We start from the raw sequence: 22,056 nt of genomic DNA, 5'->3' as shown, positions 1-22,056 counted from the left end.
AACAAAAAAAAAAAAAAAACGCATTGCCATCAAGTCAATTCCAACTCATTGCTACCCTACAGGACAGAGTAGAATTGCCCCATACGGTTTCCAAGAAGTGGCTGGTGGATTTGAACTGCCAACTTTTTGGTTAGCAGCTAAGCTCTTCACCACTGCGCCACCAGGGCTTCAAAGTGCTCCTTAGAAGTTGGAAATTACAGATTCCTTCCGCATCATAAAGGAACTAAATCCCAGCAACACCTCATCTCTTTTCAGGGTTCTACAAGACTAATGGGACAGAAGTCCCTCTGCCCTAGGCTCTCCTACACCTGAAATCAGGACACATACATCTTTGACTCATCTCCTCACTCTCAATGTTCTTCACCTCACCTCAGGGGACAGAAGGGAGAGGGTTTTCTTTCCTTATGCTTTACTCTGTCTTCTGCCACAGAACAGCAAGCCTAATGGCCTAATTGTTATGAGCAGAAGAAGTATCTTCTTTATTCCATTGGTCTTCAGACTAGGGTTCCAGGACCCCTCTGGGTATACAATGACTTTTCAAAGGGCTTGAATTAATCAATAAATTTCTAGATCAATTCCCAAGTGTACCAAGGTTTACTCAACTCCCTTTTTTCAATAGTTCTTTCCCTACTTTACTAAAGACAATCTTTCCATTCTTCTTGTCTTATTAGTTATATAGTTCCAGGGTCTTCAGGGAAAGTTCAGTGACAGCAGAGCAAAGACAGCATGGAAAAAGTACCAAACTCTAAAAATGGCTTCTCCCCTGCCCCCTGCAATATTTTAATTTAAGATATTCTTTTGGGCTATTTTCATTTCTCATACCTAGGACATGCTGCTAGCTGGAACAAAAAGTACCTTCAAACAGAGCAGCGGAGAAGAATAAAGATGTTTTCTGGGACCACCAAATTTTTCAAAATCAACCAGATAAAACAGCAGATAAATATAGTATAGAATTTCTTTCAAATTCTGTATGCGCTATTAAACAATGTAGTTCAAACTATTTTTTGAAAAAATTTCATGAACTACGTATTCTAATCACAATCAATCTTGTTTTGTGTAAAATGTTTAATATTTTCTACTTGAGATTAACAAATAAAAGTATATCCTAAGACAAATAACAAGAACAAGGCCAGGGGCCAACTGTGGAACAGACGATCAATTGCTCATATGCAAGTTCAAGTTGAAGCTGAAGAAAATTAAAACAAGTCCACAAGAGCCAAAGTACAACTTTGAATATATCCCACCTGCATTTGAAACCATCTCAAGAATAGATTTGATGCATTGAGCACAAATCAAAGACTAGATGAGTTGTGAGATGACATCAAGGACATCATACATGAAAAAAGCAAAAGGTCATTAAAAAGACAGGAAAGGAAGAAAAGACCAAAATGGATGTTAGAAGAGACTCTGAAGCTTGCTCTGGAATGCTGAGTAGCTAAAGTGAATGGAAGAAATGATGAAGTAAAAGAACTGAACAGAAGATTTCAAAGGGCAGCTCAAGAAGACAAAATAAAGTATTATAATGAAATGTGCAAAGAAAGACCTGGAGTTAGGAAACCAAAAGGGAAGAATACGCCCGGCATTTTTCAAGCTGAAAGAACTGAAGAAAAAATTCAAGCCTCAAGTTGCAGTACTGAAGGATTCTATGGGCAAAACATTGAACAACACCGGAAGCATCAAAAGAAGATGGAAGGAATACACAGAGTCACTGTACCAAAAAGAATTGGTCGACGTTCAGCCATTTCAGGAGGTAGAATATAATCAAGAACTGATGGTATTGAAGGAAGAAGTCCAAGCTGCATTGAAGACACTGGTGAAAAACAAGGCTCCAGAAATTGACAGAATATCAACTGAGATATTTCAACAAATGGATGCAACGCTGGAAGTGCTCACTCATGTATGCCAAGAAATTCGGAAGACAGCTACCTGGCCAACCAACTGGAAGAGATCTATATTTGTGCCCATTCCAAAGAAAGGTGATCCAACAGAATGCATAAATTATCAAACAATATCATTAACATCACATGCAAGTAAAATTTTGCTGAAGATAATTCAAAAATGGTTGCAGCAGTACATTGAAAGGGAACTGCCAGAAATTCGAGCTGCATTCAGAAGAAGATGTGGAATATCACTGCTGATGTCAGACAGATCTTGGCTAAAAGCAGAGAATACCAGAATGATGTTTACCTGTGTTTTACTGACCATGCAAAGGCATTCAACTTTGTGGATCATAACAACTTATGGATAACACTGGGAAGAATGGGAATTCCAGAACACTAAATTGTGCTCATGAGGAACCTGTACATAGGCCAAGAGGCAACAGTTCAAATAGAACAAGGGGATAATACCTGATTTAAAATCAGGAAAGGTGTGCATCAGAGTTGTATCCTTTCATCATACTTATTCAATCTGCATGCTGAGCAAATGATCTGAGAAGCTGTACTATATGAAAAAGAATGCGGCATCAGGATTGGAGGAAGACTCATTAACAACGTGAGATATGCAGATGACACAAAAGCTAAGAGGACTTGAAGCACTTACTGATGAAGATCAAAGATTACAGCCTTCAGTATGCATTACACTCCAATATAAAGAAAACAAAAATCCTCACAACTGGACCAATACGCAACATCATGGTAAACAGAGAAAATACTGAAGTTGTCAAGGATTTCATTTTACTTGGATCCACAATCAACCCCCATGAAAGCAGCAGTCAAGAAGTCAAACGACATATTGCACTGGGCAAATCTCCTGCAAAAGACCTCTTTAAAGCATTAAAAAGCAAAGATGTCACTTTGAGGACTAAGGTGTGCCTGACACAAACGATGGTATTTTCAATCACCTCATATGCATGTGAAAGCTGGATAATGAATAAGGAAGACTGAAGGAGAATTGATGTCTTTGAATTACGGTGTTGGTAAAGAATATTGAATATACCGTGAACTGCCAGAAGAACGAACAAATCTGTCTCGGAAGAAGTACAGCCAGAATGCCCCTTAGAAGCGAGGATGGCAAAACTTCATCTCATGTTATTTTGGAAATGTTATCAGGAGGGACCAGTCCCTGGAGAAGGACATCACGCTGGGTAAAGTAGAGTATCAGCAAAAAAACAGAACCTCAATGAGGTGGTTTGACACAGTGGCTGCAACAATGGGCTCAAGTATAATAACTGTGAGGATGGCACAGCACCAGGCAGTGTTTCGTTCTGTTGTGCATAGGGTCTCTATAAGTCAGAATCAACTTGATGGCACCTAACAACAACAAGACAAATAAATGAACAGAGTTAATATTTTAAAATATCGATTCTTACTAGATTAATATATACATTCAATGTGATCTCAATTAAAATAACAGAATGTTTTGTAAATTCACAAAATGATGTCAAAGTTCTGGAAAGAATTAAAAGGGAACAGTAGGCGAGAAGTAATAAAATAAATTCATCAATATTAATTAATTTATTTATTATAAAGATATAGTAATTAAAACAATGTGGTAGTTGCACAGAAATAGCAACAATGAGACAGATTAAGGAGCCCAGAACAACCTCTGGGTTGAACCGAACCATACTGTGTACTCGCTGAATAACAAAGTTGCTTTACTTCTCTCCACTGAATTTCTTCATCTGTAAAATGAGAACAATAATAATAGGAACTAACTCACAGAGTTGTGAGGATTAAATGAGGTAATATATATAAAGTGGTTGGGACAACACCTGGTAGTACGAAGCTGTGATCATAACATCATCATTAGTTTTTGCCACTGTTAATTGGGCAATCATGCAGCCATGAGAATCACAAAAGGATTTGTTTAGGGAGTTTAACAGACTAGTTGTCAAATTACCTAGAAGAGAAAATGCACAAAAACATCAAGACAATCTTGAAAGGAACACAAAGAAGAAGAATTTACCATACCAAATATCGAAACCAACTATGAAGCTAAAATAATTAAAACCATGTAATATTAGCACAGGGTAGACAAATAGGCCAATGGCATAGAATAGAGAGTATGACAGAATATGATAAAGGGGAAGTTTCAAATTATTTGGAAAAGAATGCTGGCTGGACAATTGGCCATCGACTTGGACAAAAACTGAAGTTAGACATATCTACTTCACACTGTCACAAAAAACTTCAGATAGATGAAAAATTTAAACACAAAATCAGAAAATTTTAAGCATTAGAATAAAATGAAGAAGAATATATTTATAAAATTGGAATAGGAAAAGCCTGACTCCAAATTTTAAAAAATGAATATATACATATATATACATAAAGAGAAATGACAGATTAGCAGAAAAGATCTGTAAAATAAATAACAAACAATTAGCATACAGAATATGTGAAAGACTTTTTATAAATCAATAAAAAAAGAAAAATGAGCAAAAAATATGAACAGGCAATTTACAGAAAGTAAAACAGCCAATAAATAAGAAAAAAAAAAAAAAACCTCATTTCACCAGTAACCAGGAAGATCAAACTGAAACAAACAATGATAAGGTAACATTTTTCACACATTAGATTGGCAAAAAAATTAAGTTTAATAATATCAAGGATTAGCATAAATGTGAGAAAACACAAGCTAAAATAATAGTGCTAAAGGAAATATAAATAAGTACAGCATTTTTGGAGGGCAATTTGGCAAAATGTATTAAAATTTTAAATGTTCACACACTTCAACCCAACAATCCTGTATCTCTCTTAGAGTCAAATTCATACAAATATATAAGGAGGCAAATTCAAGGATTTTCTTGGCAGGAAATGTTTGTAATAGCAAAAACAACTGAAACAACCTAAATGCCGTGAACAAGGCAATGATTAGAAAAACTGACATGTCTATGTGTAGAATTCTATGCAACAGTTTAAAAATATAAGGTAGGTTTCTGTGTCCTAACATAACCAACCTACACCAAAGCCAGTGCTGTCAAGGCAATTCCAAGGAGCGGCTGGTGGATTCAAATTGCCAACCTTTTGTTAGCAGCCGAGCTCTTAACCATTGCACCACCAGGGCTCCATCCTAACATAACAGGTCTTCAAAACTTTTCTAAATTAAAAAAAAAAAAAAAAAAGTAAACTGTAAGAATTTATGTTAAAAAGAAAAATGCACATCAACCGATGATAGAAAATTACCCTCCAGGAAGAATCTGGAGTAGGGAGAAGTGGTCAAGGGGGCCTTGCACTTTATCTATATCATTTGAATCTTTTACAACAGGAAAATATTCATTTATATTTATATAGTCTTTAATGAAAAAAATAAAAGTAATACATGCTTACTGTTAAAAAAAAAAAAAAAACACAGAAGTATTTAAAGTAGACAGGGAACATATTCCTCTCCCAAATCCCACTCAACACTCAGAAGGATCCAACTAATTTCAATAGTTTGGGATATATCCTATGAAACATTTCCCTTTATTACTTCAAACTTATATGTATACAAATAGATGTGTATTTGCATATGCACGTGCAGGCACACATACTTGTGTGCACATATTCGGTGTGATGGTTCACTTTTATATGACCTTTCTCACCAGGATCTTGGGTGGTGAGTGATTGGGTGGGACTGTGCAAATAAGGTAATTGTGACCCACCAAGGGGATTGGTCAGTTTTGCTATCCAGCTAGCTTAAAAAGAGGGCCAATTCCAGAGCAGAAGGAGGATCTCACCACCACTAAGGAAGAAGGGTCAAAGCAGAGTGTGTCCTTTGGATCTGGGATCCCTGTGCTGAGAAGCTCCTGGAACTAGGAGACTGAGAGGGAGAGAGAGCTATAACACTGAAGACAGCAAGAAGCAGTGGCAGAGAAATGGCAGCAGGGGAGATGGCACAGTGGGCTTCCTGGCCCACAGAGCTAGAGCTGAGCACCTTCAGGCTGAGGCTTACTGGCAGAGCGGGGTGTGTCTGGGTACTGATCTGCAGAACTAAAAGAGTTTTACAGGGCAGAGGCCAAGGGGCCAGAGAGACTCATGCCTCTGGGCACAGTTGAAAAGAGGCTGTCCTGATGGAAGAACTGTGTCCTGAGCATTCCTGAACCTAAACTGTAACCTGTTATTTCCCTAATAAACCCCATAATTGTGAGTATTGTCTGTGAGTTCTGTGTGGCCACTGCAATGAATTATCAAACCCAAGCGAAAAGTAGAGAGTGCTGTGGGAGGGACAAATGGTGTCAGAAATGGTAAAGATGGTGGAGAGAGAAGGCACGTCTGACCCCACCTCAGAGGAATCAGCCTTGGGCTGTTGATCTTACTTCTCCTTCCCCCTGGTGAAGTTAGAGGTCAGATGTCATCCCCACATTTTACAACATATTATATATGTATGGTTGTGATTACATGCGTACACACACACATACATATAAACACATGACTATAGTCATGACTGTATCACTGTATGTTTCCAAAATTATACGGTTATGTCATAGCAAAAATTGCATACAATAGGATAATAGGTAAATTGTGTCATATCAAATAAAAGAAATATTATTTAGCTATTACAAACAGAGGGATTGTGGGTTGGGATTTAAGCAGAAGTGTTGTTCTAAGAGTCATCTTTTCCCTTGTGTTACTAAAATTTTCTACAATGACAATGTATTGTATAATGTCAATAAAGACTTTAAAAAATAAAAATCAAATCAGAGAATGTCTTTTGAAAAAAACATCAAGAATATAAAGTGCTAAACGAATTCAAGGCTTCACAATTGTTAGCACACAAAGACAATATAACAAGCTCACATTTCACGTATTGTTACTTACCAATTCCGCTGTCATCTAATCGCATGTAGCCTTCGGCCAGTGAGCTGAAGCCAGTTAATCCTCCCATTGCTGCATAGGGAACATCCTGTCCTACTGGTTTTCCCTGAGCCAGTCTTTCTTCCTTAGTTTCCACTACTGTTTCATGGGTATATGCAGGCTGACCACAAGCACAAGTGAAGCAGCTATGAAAACCTGAACACTTGGAACCTGAATCAAGATGTAAAGTAAGTTAATCTTGAGTGTTGCATTGATTAAGGGTATTGCACAGCCAATTATTGTAACTGCTGTCAATAAGTTGTACACAGGTAAAAAGTTGAATTGGCAAAGGTTGTGTGATAGATGTATTTGCAACAGCGAAAAAAAAAAAGAGTAGGTGCTGAGGCTGCTTATGTACAACCAAATACTTCATGAGATTTGATTCCTTGGTTTGGAGGTTTAGGGTCATGGTTTCATGGGACATTCCCTGTTAACTGGCCTAATAACGTGTTTAGTGCTTCTATTCTACAGCCTAGTTCACTGTGCAGTGCCTGGGGCCTTAAAAGCTTACAGTCGACTATCCAAGGCACAACAATTGGTCTCTATTCACCTGGAGCAACAGACAAAGAAGGAGAGTCAGGAATAGGAGGATATGGAATGTGTGGGTAATTGCCCCCATGAATAACTACCTCCTTTGTCATGAGACCAGAACTGGATGGTGCCTGGCTACCATTACTGAACACTTTGACCAAAGATGCCATAGAAGAATCCTGATCAAAAGAGGGAAAACACAGGACAGAATTTCAAATTCTCATGAACTCTAGACTTTCTGGAGCCATAGTGGTGATGAGCTCTTGAAACTACTGCCCTGAGATAATCTTTAAACCTTAAACCAAAATATCCCCTAAAGTCATCTTAAAACCAAACAATAGTTTAGCTTAAGTCATAAAAAAGGCCTGCCTTGAGCATTATGCTCTTTTAAGAACTATCTATATGGGATCAAACTGACAATAGCAACTCAAAAGATTAGATAGGAACCTTAGGGGGCAGTGAGTTTATGCTAATGAGGGAGGAACAACTCAGAAAAGGAGGGTGAGCATGTGTCACTAAATTGTACATGTAGAGACTATTGAATTGGTGTATGTTTTGCTATGTATATTCTCAACAACAGCAAAATAAGTATTTTTTTTTTTATTTAAAAAATAAAATACAGGTACAGAGTTGTCTTCCCTGAAGACTCTTGGCCTGGCCAAAGCCACTGGAAGAGTCCCTGGTGCTCTATTCTCTGTAACTCTTAATTCCAGCCAACTCACTCATAGCTACTGCTGTCACTTCTGAAAGCTGCAAAGTAGTAAGGGGGCTATGTAACAGAAAATATACCTATGTATTAGAAAAACCAACTAGGACTAAAAGCAGTTGGGTTAACCACTGAAGAGCCTCCCTGGAAATGTAAGCCCTCTCCTCAAATACAGAGTTAGAAGCAAGTGTGGCAAGGATAGCCCAGTGGCCAGGACCAGAAGAGACAACCTGGAAACCTCCCTATGGATCAGCTCCCCATAAGAGCCATAACGGAAGGCAAACCCACAGAGACAGAAAGTATGCAATGGAATATTATTCAGGAAAAAAAAGGAAAGAAGTACTGATATATGCTACAAAATTAATGACTCTTGAAAATATCATGCTAAGTAAAATAAGTCAGACACGAAAGGACAAATATTGTATGATCCCACTTGTATGAAGTATCTAGAGTAAGTAAATGCATACAAACCAAAGTTTATTAGTCGTTATCAGGTGCTGGGAGGAGGAAAGAGTGGGGAGTTACTGCTTAAGGGGTACTGTGTTTCTCTTTGGGGTGATAAAGTTTTGGAACTAGACAGTGTTAATGGTTGCACAACATGGTGAATGTAATCAATGACACTAAATTGTACACTTAAAAATGGTTAAAATGGCAAATTTTTTGTTCAATATATTTTACCACAATAACATTTTTTAAAAATTGGTTCAAAAAATTTATTGTATTATAATTGGTTTGCCTATGTTTTAGGCCATAATAAAATAATCTACCAGCAAATTATAAATTTTTTTTATTTATAGAATGCTTTTTAAGAACCACATAAATAGAATTTAGTTGATTAAACTCCCAATATTCAAAAAGTTCAATCAGATCCAGTGATTCTTTAAAATCCGTTACTATTACTTCAACTATTTGAATTATATGAGATTGTTGTTGGTGTGTGCTGTTGAGTCAATTCCAACTCATAGTGATCCTATGAGACAGAGTAGAACTACCCCTGCGGTTTCCTAGGCTGTAATCTTTACAGGAGCAGATAGCCAGGTCTTTTCTCCCACGGAGCAGCTGGCAGCAGAGTGCTTAACCATTGAGCCATTATAAATAAAAAGTATACAAATAACTCTATGTGTTTTTCGACAAAAATAAAATTTTACAACATCTATCCATTGAATTTTTCTTAGTTATTTAATACTGACTCTATTACTGAATCAAAGGTACAAAGACATGGCAAATATTAAAGAAATAAGAACACTGTACTGTGTGTTTATAACAATGTAACTCACATGCAGAGCATGTAAAGCCAGGCGCAGCACCGTGCTGATCAGCAAAGTGCTCGCATCTGCAGCGAATGGGCTGTGTGCCATTCAAAGGGACGTACAGGTAAGCCTTGCACTGGCAGCCAGTCACTCGGCAAGGCAGACTGATGGGGCGCTGCTGTGGCATCATTTCAAAGTCAGTTTTATGTTGTTTATACCTAAAAAAAATAAAAGGGAAGAAAAAACACAATGCGGGTAGTGCCAAAAATTACAATTTCTTTTTTGTTAAATGTAAATATGAGTTCTCAAATGCAAATATCATTTTTTTTTCTCGTTCTTGTTTACTGGTTACCATTGAGTTAACTCTACTCATAGTGACTACATGTGTGTCAGAGTAGTACTGTGCTCTATAGGGTATTCAATGGCTGATTTTTTGGAAGTAAATTGCCAGGCTTTCTTCTGAGATACCTCTGGGTGGACTTAGCGCATTAACAGTTTGCACTACCTACCCCTGACCATCAAGTTGATTCCGACTCATAGAGACCCTACAGGACGGAGTAGAACTGTCCATAGGGTTTCCAAGGCTGTAAATCTTTATGAAAGCAGACTGCCACATCTTTCTCCAGCGGAGCAGCTGGTGGGTTCAAACTGCTGATCTTTCGGTCAGCAGCCCAGGACTTAACCATTGCACCACCAGGGCTCCTTTGCACCACCTAGTAATGTGAAAATAAACTCCCCTACATGCAGTATAAGGAGCCCTGGTGGCACAGTGGTTAAGCGCTCGGCTACTAACCGAATTGTCAGCTCTGCGGGAAAATAACACTATTTAACACTACTTAAAATACTTAACACTGGAGTCTTTAAAACGGAAGTACAATTCAAGAGTATGAAAAAGGTTCTTTACAGAAATTCTTTTTATCAAAGTGTATAACTAAAATTTATTTGCATAGGTTCATTATTTAAAATTGAAATAAGCTCAATAAATGTATTAATATATTTTTTATGTAATTTAATTTTTAACTCCTCAAAATAAATTATCAACTTTTTTAAAGCCAAAGCTCCCTGTTAAAACACTTTAATGTTTTTAATAGTTCACTCACTTTCTTCTCATAATATGACACTCAGTAAAATAAAACTGAATTTACTATTCTCATATTAATCTAAGAAATGCAAGTTAAATTTACAATAAGATACAATTTTTACTTAGCAAAAACAACAACGGTTTTTTTAAACTTCATGTAATTCACAATGCTGGCAAAGTAAACACATTTAATAACGTTTTAAGAAACTTAAAAAGACTCATCCTTTAACCAGAAAGTTGACTTTTTTGGAATATAACTTAAGGAAATAATTCTATGTGTTGAAAGAGCTTTGTCCATAAAGATAATATTAGCAACAATACTTAAAATAGCAAAAATATTCACATAAAAAGAAAATGCTAATAAGGGAATAAACCCCAAAACCCAAACCCACTGCCATCAAGTTGATTCCAACTCATAGTGACCCTACAGGACAGAGTACAATGCCGCATAGGGTGTCCAAGGCTATAAATCTTTACAAAAGCAGACTGCCACATCTTTCTCCCAAAGAGTGGCTGGTGAGTTTGCTGACCTTCTGATTAGCAGCTGACCGCGTTAACCACTGTGCCACCAGAACTCCTTTTCTTGCACTAAACCAAACCAAAACACCTGTTGCTGTCGAGTTAATTCTGACTCACAGCGACCCTACAGGACAGAGCAGAACTGCCCCATAGGGTTTCCAATGCTGTAAATCTTTACAGAAGCAGACTGTCACATCTTTCTCCCACAGAGTGGCTGGTGGATTCAAACTGCCAACCTTTGAGTTACCAGCCAAGCACTTAACCACTCCGCCACCGGGGATCCTTAATAAGGGACTAGATAAGTAAATTACTGGAAATAGTTTTCAAACTCTTTAGCAATGAAATCCGTTCTTAAATAAAATCTCTTACAGAACTGTAAAATATAATAAATCATAATCAATAAAACACAGGTATGTATCTTTCTAGTATTCTCTGCTTTCAGCCAAGATCCATCTGACATCAGCAACAATATCCCTTGTTTCACATCCTCTTCTGAATTCAGCTTGAATTTCCGGCAGCTCTCTTTCGACTGCTGCAACAGTTTTTGAATTGAATTCAGCAAAATTTTACTTGCGTGTTATATTAATGATATTGTTAGATAATTTCCACATTCTGCTGGATCACCTTTCTTTGGAATGGGCACAAATACGGATCTCTTCCAGTTGGTTGGCCAGACAGCTGTCTTCCAAATGTCTTGGCATATATGAGTTAGTGCTTCCAGCACTGCATCCATTTGTTGAAACATCTCAGTTGGTATTCTGTCGATTCCTGGAGCCTTGTTTTTCATCAATGTCTTTAGTGCAGCTTGGACTTCTTCCTTCAATACCATTGGTTCTTGATCATATGCTACATCCTGAGGTGGCTGAACATCAATCAATTTTTTTGGTGCAGTGACTCTGTGTATTCCTTCCATCTTCTTTTGATACTTCCTGCATCATTCAATATTTTACCCATAGAATCCTTCAGTATTGCAACTAGAGGCATGAATTATTTCTTCAGTTCTTTCAGCTTGAAAAATGCTGAGCATGTTCTTCCCTTTTGGTTTTCTAACTCTAGGTCTTTGCACATTTCATTTTAGTACTTTATTTTGTCTTCTAGAGCTGCCCTTAACTTCAGCTTTTTTACTTCATTCTTTCTTCCATTTGCTTTAGCTACTCGATATTCAAGAGCAAGTTTCAGAGTCTCTTCTGACATCCATTTTGGGCTTTTCCTTCTTTCCTGTCTTTTTAATAACCGTTTGCATTCTTCATGTATGATGTCCTTGATGTCATCCTACAACTCATTTAGTCTTTGGTGATTAGTGTTCAATGCATCAAATCTATTCTTGAGATGGACTCTAAATTCAGGTGGGATATACTCAAGGTCATACTTTGGCTCTGTGGACTAGTTTTAATTTTCTTCAGCTTCAACTTGAACTTGCATATGAGCAATTGATGGTCTATTCCACAGTCAGCCCCTGGCCTTGTTCTGATTGATGATATTGAGCTTCTCCATCGTCTCCTTCCACAGATGTAGTTGATTTGATTTCTATGTATTCCATCTGGCGAGGTCCACTTGTATAGTTGCCATTTATGTTGTTGTAAAAAGATACTTGCATTGAATAAGTCACTGGTCTTGCAAAATTCTGTCATGCAATCTCCAGGGTCATTTCTATCACCAAGGCCATATTTTCCAACTACCGATCCCTCTTCTTTGTTTCCAACTTTCACATTCCTATCACCAGTAGTAATCAATGCATCTTGATTGCGTGTTTGATCAATTTCGGACTGCAGAAATTGGTAAAAATCTTCAATTTCTTCATCTTTGGCATTAGTGGTTGGTGCGTAAATTGAATGATGGTCGTATTAACTGGTCTTCCTTGTAGGCATATGGATATTATCCTATCAGTGACAGTGCTGTACTTATGTTGAAATGTTCTTTTTGACAATGAATGTAACGCCATTCCTCCTCAACCTGTCATTCCCAGCATAGCAGATCTTATGATTGTCAGATTCAAAATGGCCAATACCAATCCATTTCAACTCACTAATGCCTAGTGACTTAGTCATCTAGTGCTGCTATAACACAAGTAGATGGCTTTTACAAAGAGAAGTTTATTCTCTCACAGTCCAGTAGGCTAGAAGTCCAAACTCAGGGCACCAGCTCCAGGGGACGGCTTTCTCTCTCTGTCAGCTCTGGAGGAAGGTCCTTGTCACCAATCTTCCCTTGGTCTGGAAGCATCTCAGCACAGGAACCTCAGGTCCAAAGGACACGTTCTGTTCCGGCACTGCCTTCTTGGTGTATGAGGTCCCCCTGTCTCTCTGTTCTCTTCTCTCTTTTATATCTCAAAAGAGACTGGCTTAAGACACTATCTAATCTTGTAGACCTCATCAGTATAACTGTTGCTAATCCATCTCATTAACGTCATAGTGATAGGATTTATAACACATAGGAAATCACATCAGATGACAAAATGGTAGACAATCATACAATGCTGGGAATCATGACCTAGCCAAGTTGACAGATATTTTGGCGGGACACAATTCAATCCATGACGCCTAGAATATCAATCTTTATGTGTTCCATTTCATTTTTGATGACTTGAAATTTTCCTAGATTTTGTGATTACTATAAAACAATATGGCAACATGTTCATGTCATTCTGTCATTTAAAAAATGGCTTAATATGTTATATGCATACACATAATTAACAACTAAATAAACTATGTGAAGAAATTACATGAATACAGTAAAAAAAAAAAACATTAACAGCAGCTGGCTTTGGTGGTGAGTCTTCTTTCTACATTTTTATTTATTCCCAGTTTTCCTTAATAACCATGTATATGTTAGGGGAAAATACAGTTTGGACAGAAGTCTCACTGCATGACCAATACTAAAGAAAAAATTTTCCATTGAAGTTGGGCTGGATCAATTTTGAGGGTTTATTGTATCCTGTACCAATATACACAGATAAAGGGACCGGCACTAAATTTGTGCAAGAGTAAATCACAAATTTACCAAACTCCTCTTCAATTCCAAAAAATATCAACACATCCCTCACCATCCATTCCTCCACCCTCCATTCCTCCACGGTGTTTTTAGTTGGAGTTGCTAACTAAGATTAAAGTCGATCTATATAAAACATTACACATCCTAGCAACTGCCTAACAACCTCTGGCAAACTGCAAGTTTGTAAATAGCAACTATACAAACAGTCTTGAGAAAGAACTCCGGAAACTGCCATGATAATGGGGCTGTTCCCCTTTAATAGTTTCTTTAGAACAAAAGTTAAAGCTGCTACTTGAAAATACATAATAGATTCAGTGATTTTTCTGTGAAGCAGGTTGGTCATTTTGAGTTTTACAACTATGACCTGTGGCATGAAATTCAAAGGAGAGCATACAGCAAAATGCCAACCTCAGGTACAGGAAACACACACCAATGACTAGAGCCTTATGTATTTCCTTTCCTCAATGTGCTTTTCTTGGAACATGACCACTTGCAATAAAAAACAGCATACACCTATTTTTGTTTAAAGAAAGGTACCAACACAGCAGTTTCTTCAAGCATAAAGGGAGATTAGTAAATTTGGGGAAGAAATACTTCTATTTGTAGATGAGTAACATGATTTTTTAAGGAGCCCTGGTGGCACAGTTGTTAAATGCTCAGCTGCTAACCGAAAGGTCAGCAGTTCGAACTCACCAGCCACTCCGTGGGAGAAAGATGTGACAGTCTGCTTCCATAAAGATTACAGCCTTGGAAACCCAACGGGGCAGTTCTACTCTGTCCCACAGGGTTGCTGTGAGTCAGAATCAACTCGATGGCAAAGGGAACATGACTTTTAGTTGCTGTTGAGTTGGCTGTGACTCATGGCCACGTATAACAGAACAAAATGCTGCCTGGTCCTGTGCCATCTTCACGATCATTGGTATGCTTGAGTTTGTTGCAGCCACTGTGTATTCTGAGTGCCATCCAACCCAGAAGGCTCATCTTCCAGTACTATATTGGACAATATTCTGCTGTGATCCTAGGGTTTTCATTGGCTAATTTTTGTAAGCAAATGACCACGGCTTTCCTCCTAGTCTGTCATAGTCTGAAAGTTCAGCTGAAACCTGTCCACCATGAGTGAACTTGATGGTATTTCAAATAGCAGAGGCATAGCTTCCAGCACGATGGCAACACACAAGCCACCAGAGTAGGACAAAATGACAGATGGGTGGTGGAACATATGATCAGTATGGGTCAACTCGAGCAACTCTTAAAGCAGTTCCACAGCCGGCCAATCTAGCCTTTACCTTGTACAATCGAGGTGAGGTAGATTCTGTTCTCTGGTCCAAGTGAAAGACCCCTGGCAAAGCCATAGGGACACCAATGTCTTTTTTAGCAATAGCAAGAGAAGAGTTGTTTAAGGCAATGGACTCTACGATGCATTTTAATATGATATGACAGAATGTTTAAATTATAGGTAAAAAAACCTTTGGATAGTTTCTAGTATACTATAAAAAAACCCGCTGCCATCGAGTCGATTCCAACTCATAGCGACCCAATAGGACAAAGTAGAACTGCCCCACAGGGTTTCCAAGGAGTGGCTGGTGGATTTGAACTGCTGACCTTTTGGTTATTACCCTGAGCTCTTAACCACTGCACCACCAGGGCTCCAGTATACTATATAAAGGCTTTTTTTTTTTAAGCTTCTTAGTCATCACAAGTAGTGCTATTTATAAAAAGAAGATATGCTCTGGTATGGTTTTATATTTCTAACCATAAGAAACTTAGCAATAAAATATCTTACCTATGTGTACAAAAACACAGAGTCTCTGGGCCCACAAGTTTACAGTCTATTCCAGTGGGTGATCGCCAGCTCACATACAATCGGTTCTGTAAGCGCATAGGTAGAACTTTTCTTTTGTACTCTTCATATTCTTCAGGGGTAAAAAGTTTCCCTCCATCATCCTCACCAACAATTCTACAACAACAACAACAAAAGTACTTCTCTTAAGACTTGAGTATTTATTTTCCAGGTTAAAAACACTAAACTCTAAAATTAAACTACCCTCGTAGAGTCAATGGAAAGGCTCCTTTGAAGTTCATCTTTTACTTTAGGCACATGCGAATAGCCAAATTACAAACAAGGTAATAAAACTATTGATTAGCATATAAAAGAAGATTGTAAATAAGAAAGTCAGTGAATTCATAACATCTGACTTTACTGATAACTGTGTTTACTGATGGAATATGGTCAATAATTATCAGGTATTCATCTCAATTTCTCCTTTGATTCTGAAGCACATATGCTCATTGTTCTCTTTAAAGGCTAGAACATAAACTGCCAAAAGTTCTAACATTTTCTTTCTTTAAAAAATTACAACAACAAAAATAGAACAAAAAATATTAATGCATTAGCCAACACAACTAATGCCCATTAAAAAAAAAAAAAAAAAAAAACTGTTGCCTTCAAGTTGATTCCAATTCATAGCAACCCTGTATCTAACCCCAAACCCTGGGGCCAGGAGTTTAAACTAATTTAGACCTAAACACATCCCTGAGTCTGCACAGACCCAATCCCAATCCGAACACCCCCTCACTTCTGGACTTTTATGATTCTTTTAATTTCAGTTGGGTCTGTTATGATATTGCCCATTTTATTTCTTATTTGGGTTATTTGCTTCCTCTCCTGTTCTTCTTTTGTCAGTTTGGCCAATGATTTATCAATTTTGTTGATCTTTTCAAAGAACGACCTTTTGGTCTTGTTAACTCTTTCAATTGTTTTTCTATTTTCTATTTCATTTAATTCTGCTCTAATTCTTATTATTTCCTTTCTTCTGGCACCCGAGGGCTTCTTTTGCTGCTCTTTCTACTTGTTCGCGTTGTAGGATTAATGTTTTGGTTTGGGCCCTTTCTTCTTTTTGGATGTGTGCATTTATTACTATAAATTGACCTCTGAGCACTGTTTCTGCTGTGTCCAAAAGGTTTTGGTAGGATATGTTTTCATTCTCATTTGATTCTGTGAATTTCTTCATTCCATCCTAATTTCTTCTATAACCCAGTAGTTTTTGAGCAAGGTGTTATTCAGTTTCCATGTGTTTCTTTTTCCTTGCTTTTTCTGTTATTGACTTCTACTTTTATGGTTTTATGGTCAGAAAAGATGCTTTGTAATACTTCAATGCTTTGGATTCTGTTAAGGCTTGCTTTATGGCCTAATACGTGCTCTATTCTGGAGAATGTTCCATGTGCATTGGAAAAGAAAGTATACTTGGCTGCTGCTTGGTGGAGTGTTCAGTATATGTCTATGAGATCAAGTTGGTTGATTATAGCATCTAGATCTTCCGTGTCTTTATTGAGCTTCTTTCTGGATGTTCTGTCCTTCACTGACAGTAGTCTACTGAAGTCTCCTACTATTACTGCGGAGCTGTCTATCTCTCTTTTCAATGCTGTTAGAGTTTGTTTTATGCATTTTGGAGCCCTGTCATTGGGTGCGTAAATATTTATTATGGTTATGTCCTCCTGGTATACTGACCCCTTAATCATTATATAGTGTCTTTCCTTATCCTTTGTGGTGGATTTTACTTTAAAGTCTGTTTTGTCAGCGATTAATATTGCCACTCTTTGTCCTTTTTGATTGTTGTTTCCTTGATATATTTTTTTTCCATCCTTTGAGTTTTAGTTTGTTTGTGTCTTTAAGTCTAAGGTATGTCTCTTGTAGACAGTAATAATTATTGATAGGTATGAGTTTAGTGCTATCATTTTGATGCCTTTTTTTTGTGTTGTTGCCAGTTTCTTTGTTCCACCTAATTTTCTGTGCTGAGTCATTTATTTTCTTTTCATCTGTTTCATTGTTGTTGGTTTTGTATTTGCTGAGTCTTTCTGTTTTTCTTGTTTTTTATTTTGATGTTTAGGATTGTTAGTTTCCTTTGTAGTTACCTTAATATTTACCCCTATTTTTCTAAGTTTATACCAGTCTTTTATTTCTTTATATTGCCTTGACTTCCTCTCCATATGAAAGATCTATGACTACATTTTTTAGTCCCTCTTTTTTGTTTTAATGTTGTCATCTTTTTCATATTGACGTCTCCGTTTCCCTATTTACAATGTTTTAGCTTTGATTTATTTTTGTGACTTCTCTATCTGGGTTGATATCTGGTTGCTCTGTCCTGTGTTCTAGTCGTGGGTTGTTATCTGATGTTATTGGTTTTCTAACCAGAGGACTCCCTTTAGTATTTCTTGTAATTCTGGTTTGGTTTTTGCAAATTTCCTAAACTTCTGTTTATCTGGAAATGCCCTAATTTCGCCTTTATATTTGAGAAACAGTTTTGCTGGACATATAATTCTTGGCTGGCAATTTTTTTCCTTCAAGGCTTTATATATGTCATCCCATTGCCTTCTTGCCTGCATGGCTTCTGCTGAATAATTCGAGCTTAGTCTTATTGACTCTCCTTTGTAGATGACTTTTTGTTTATCCCTAGCCGCTCTTAAAATTCTCTCTTTATCTTTGGTTTTGGCAAGTCTGATTATAATATGTCTTGGTGACTTTCTTTTGGGATCTACCTTATGTGGGGTTTGATGAGCATCTTGGATAAATGTCTTCTCATCTTTCCCGATATCGGGGAAGTTTTCTGCCAACAAATCTCTCTGTATTTTCTATTATTCCACGCCCTCCCCATTCTGGTCTTCCAATCACTCATAGGTTACTCCTCTTGATAGAGTCCCACATAATTCTTAGGGTTTCTTCATTTTTTTTAAATTATTTTATGTGATTTTTCCTCAAATAGGTTGGTGTCAAGTGTTTTATCTTCAGTCTCACTAATTCTGACTTCCATTGCCTCAATTCTGCTCCCATGACTTTCTACTGAGGTGTCTAATTCTGAAATTTTATTGTTAATCTTCTGGATTTCTGATTGCTGTCTCTCTATGAATTCTTGCAGCCTGTTAAATTTGTCATTATGCTCTTCTCTAATCTTAAGTTCCTATATTGCTTTGTCTGTGTTCCTTGGCTTATTATGCATTTTGCCTGTAAAGAGTTCTGTATATTAATCTTTTGTATTCTACCTACGGTAATTCCAAGAAGTTCTCTTTCTCCAGAAGATTTTCTTGATTCTTTGTTTTGGGAGCTTGCTGAAGCCATCAATCATAGTCTGCCTCTTTATGTGATTTGATATTGACTGTTGTCTCCGAGCCATCAATAAGTTATTATAATTTATTTTATGTTTGCTTACTGTGTCCTAGCTTCTTGTGTTGTTTTGTTTTGATATTCCCAAATAGGCTGTTCATGCGAGCTAGTCTGATTCATTACTGGCACCTTTGAAGCTCTAACATCCTGTCACCAGGTGGTTAGATCTGTTACTAGGTATGTGAGCCCAGAAGTCCGTTTACTTCTCTTGTATGGATTCAGCTCAGGTGTCCGGGTAGTTGGTTACCAAGTGTGTGGTGCAGGCTCTCACCTACAGTCCTAGACAGACATGGGTGATTGGTGTAGGCACAGGTATCTGGCTGCAGTAGGGAGTCATGCATGAGCAAGGCAGGGGACTGACAACTGCCCCTGAGTGTCTGGGAGGAAAATGTGTCCCTGTTCCCTAGAGCGTGCAGGTGCGTTGGTTTTGCAGCCAGACTATGGGCACCCAATGCTGTTGGCTGTAAGGACTGGGAGGCACCAATTATTCTTGGACCCGTCACAGGTAGCTAGGTGGCGTGGGTGGAGCCACCAGTCCTCAGGCTCCTGATGTGGGTAGGTGAAGACCCTGCTTAATGGGCAGAGCAGTGTCAAATGTCATGAACATACCACTCCACCATACAGCTGATACAGTGAAGTTAGGCTTCAGGTATATACCCTGTTGTACTGTGCTCATAAGGGCCTACGCTGTTGAAATGGGCCCACACAGGTCTACGCAGAGGTGAAAAGCATTCAAAGTCTGGGGACCCCTTATGCCTGTAACCAGGCAAAGGAGCTGTGCCTACCCTGAGTTCTTGGCTTAGGGGAGCTGGCAGATTATTTCTTCTGTTTGTTAATTTGTTCACTCTCCAAGATCGGGAAAATGGCTCAGGGTGCATGACGGGTCCTACTTCCAGCCCAGGGGACACAGCAGTTGCTGAAGCTGGCCTGGGACCATGGCAGAGCGAGGGTGGGGCAGGTAAATGGGAGAGAGATTTTTCCTAAAGGGGGTGTTTTTTGGTCCGGGTGGTAGGTTAGACACATGTACTTATCTTTTGCCGATTGAGCGCCGCTCTTCACTAGTTCTGGAGGCCAGAGTAGACTCTGCCTCTGGGTATCTCCAAATGTGGAAAACACCTCCCAAGCACCACTGCTTGCCTCACGGCGCATACCAGCTGATTCGGCTTGAAGGGTGCCGGCTCCCACCAGGTCAGGTCTGGAAACTCCTCGCTGCTTCCAAATCGTCTCTCCCTCCCCCGGCTGCTCAGTCCAATTCCTCAACTTTGCCTTTGATGTTCAGGGCTCCTAGATTGTCGTATATAATCAATTCACTTGTTTTTTCAGGTCTTTGTTGTAAGAGGGACCACAGGAAGCGTCTGTCTACTCCGCCATCTTGGCCCCACCTCACTTCCAGACTTTTAAAGAGAAGTGTTCCAGGTTATTTATGCTTGCAAAAATCATTTCCTACCAGGCCCTCTCGTAATATTTTCTGGGCCAGGCAAGAGACTACAAGTGGAGGCCCACACATTCACATATCTAAATACCTAAATTATCAGTCACCATCAGGGCCCAGCAACTTGCTTCCAGGGAAAGATCTGGAAGCTAAAGGACCAGTTCTGCCCAGGCTGAGGGCTGGGTGGAAGCTGCCAGGACTCCCAGCATTACCTGGACCCAGCTGAACCAGGTATAGAAACTGATCCATTAAGCTCCTCATCCTCAGGCCTCACTTTTCCAAACCAGGCAGTTCTAAGAGCCTCCCAAAACCACAGGAGTGGAGCAGTGAGAGGGAGTGCAGTCAGCTGGGAAACGTGTCTGTCCCGAAACCCCCTGGGTGATTTGGGGAGACCAACGTTAAGCCTAGCAGTCACTTGCTGAGATTTCCTAGATGAGGCTGTATCTCGCTTCCCACCAGTACACAAGGCCTCCCGCTTTCTGCCCTGCATCCTCCTCCCTGCCCGTCTCCAATTCCTATCTGTCCATTTTCCCAACTTTCGAAGACCTTTCTCGTGAGACCTAAGAACACGTTGCCGCAGGTTCATGGGCCTTTGGCAGGGCTCAGGTTTAGAGCAAAGAATCGCTCCCAAAGCTGCTAAAGGGGCCGCTGCCTTTCCTGTTTCGGGAGAGAAGTCTTCCCAGAGCCACTGAAACTACACCAGTCGGTGTCTTTCTCCTAAAACCATCACCTCGGTGGTTGGGAGCACGTTTGGAAGTTCACTACTTACTAACACAAGTTACGCAACCTTTATGTTCGCTAACTTGTATAGGTCCCCAGTAGTCAATGTGCAACTCCTCTACGGCCATTTAGAAGCAACAATTATACCTTTACATAAATTTAGAGTTAATAATCTCTCTTGAGAAGGAGATCAGACCTCTGAAATGGTCTCGGAAAAGGCCCTTTTCAAAACGGCCTACAGTACTGAAAAGCGCATGTCACTACAATATGTAATTAGAGAAACACCAAACTCAACATCAATCTAAGCCTCGCCCGACAACCTGGAAACGGATTTCGGGCCGCGCTCGCCCGCCTGGCCCCCTGCCCGCTCCACCAGCCCTTCTCCGGCGAGGCGGACAGAACACCAGGGCGAGGCGGGGCAGCCTCGGTCCTCTTCGCCCAGCGGAGACGCCGGGGCGCGAGATGCAGGCCCAGAACTGCCGCCGCCGACTCACCTCCGGTACTCCAGGTACTCGTCCACGGCCGCCGCACCACCAGGAGGCAATGTCAGCCGCTCCATGGCCCGCAGCTAAGGGAAAGGCGTCCGCGTCGCGCGCCTCAAGCCCGCCCTGCGCGAGAGAAGAAGCTGGAGGAGCCAGAACCCGGCCCCCCGCCCGGCCCCCGTCAAAGCCCAGGCCACGCCCACTCCACCCGAGACCGCGCCCCCTCGCGCCTGGGCCACGCCTACTGCGTCCGAGACCGCTCCGCTCCCGATAGGGCCAAGCCTACTCCATCCCAGGCCTCGTCCCCTCCCACCCGGGCCGCGCCTACTCCCACCGACGTCGCGCCCCCTTCCGCACCTGCCTCGGGATTGGCCAGGCCGAAGACCGCCCACGCGGGGGTACTAGAAACCCCT

At 39.7% G+C, this 22,056-nt stretch overlaps 1 protein-coding gene across 2 annotated transcripts in view; it reads right to left on the bottom strand.

The window, feature by feature from the left end:
* FAM221A (family with sequence similarity 221 member A) overlaps positions 1-21,789 on the bottom strand; it is a 31,567-nt gene extending 9,778 nt beyond the window's left edge. Inside the window, exons 1-5 of one of the 2 annotated variants that reach the window (XM_023732335.1) lie at positions 21,656-21,789; positions 15,635-15,808; positions 9,291-9,481; positions 6,741-6,947; positions 3,254-3,622 (exon numbers count right to left, since the gene is read on the bottom strand). In XM_023732335.1, coding sequence (XP_023588103.1) covers positions 3,480-3,622; positions 6,741-6,947; positions 9,291-9,481; positions 15,635-15,808; positions 21,656-21,720 — 780 coding nt within the window. In that variant the 5' untranslated portion in view covers positions 21,721-21,789 and the 3' untranslated portion in view covers positions 3,254-3,479. Of the gene's footprint in view, positions 1-3,253; positions 3,623-6,740; positions 6,948-9,290; positions 9,482-15,634; positions 15,809-21,655 lie in introns of those variants that run through there. The other variant, XM_004377455.2, reaches the window with a different exon arrangement.
* Between the last annotated feature and the right edge of the window lie 267 nt (positions 21,790-22,056).

Source organism: Trichechus manatus, unplaced genomic scaffold, assembly GCF_000243295.1.
Source record: "Trichechus manatus latirostris isolate Lorelei unplaced genomic scaffold, TriManLat1.0 scaffold00050, whole genome shotgun sequence".
Classification (NCBI taxonomy): Eukaryota; Metazoa; Chordata; class Mammalia; order Sirenia; family Trichechidae; genus Trichechus; species Trichechus manatus.
Note: the sequence above shows the minus strand (reverse complement) of the source record. Positions and strands in the feature narration are given on the sequence as shown.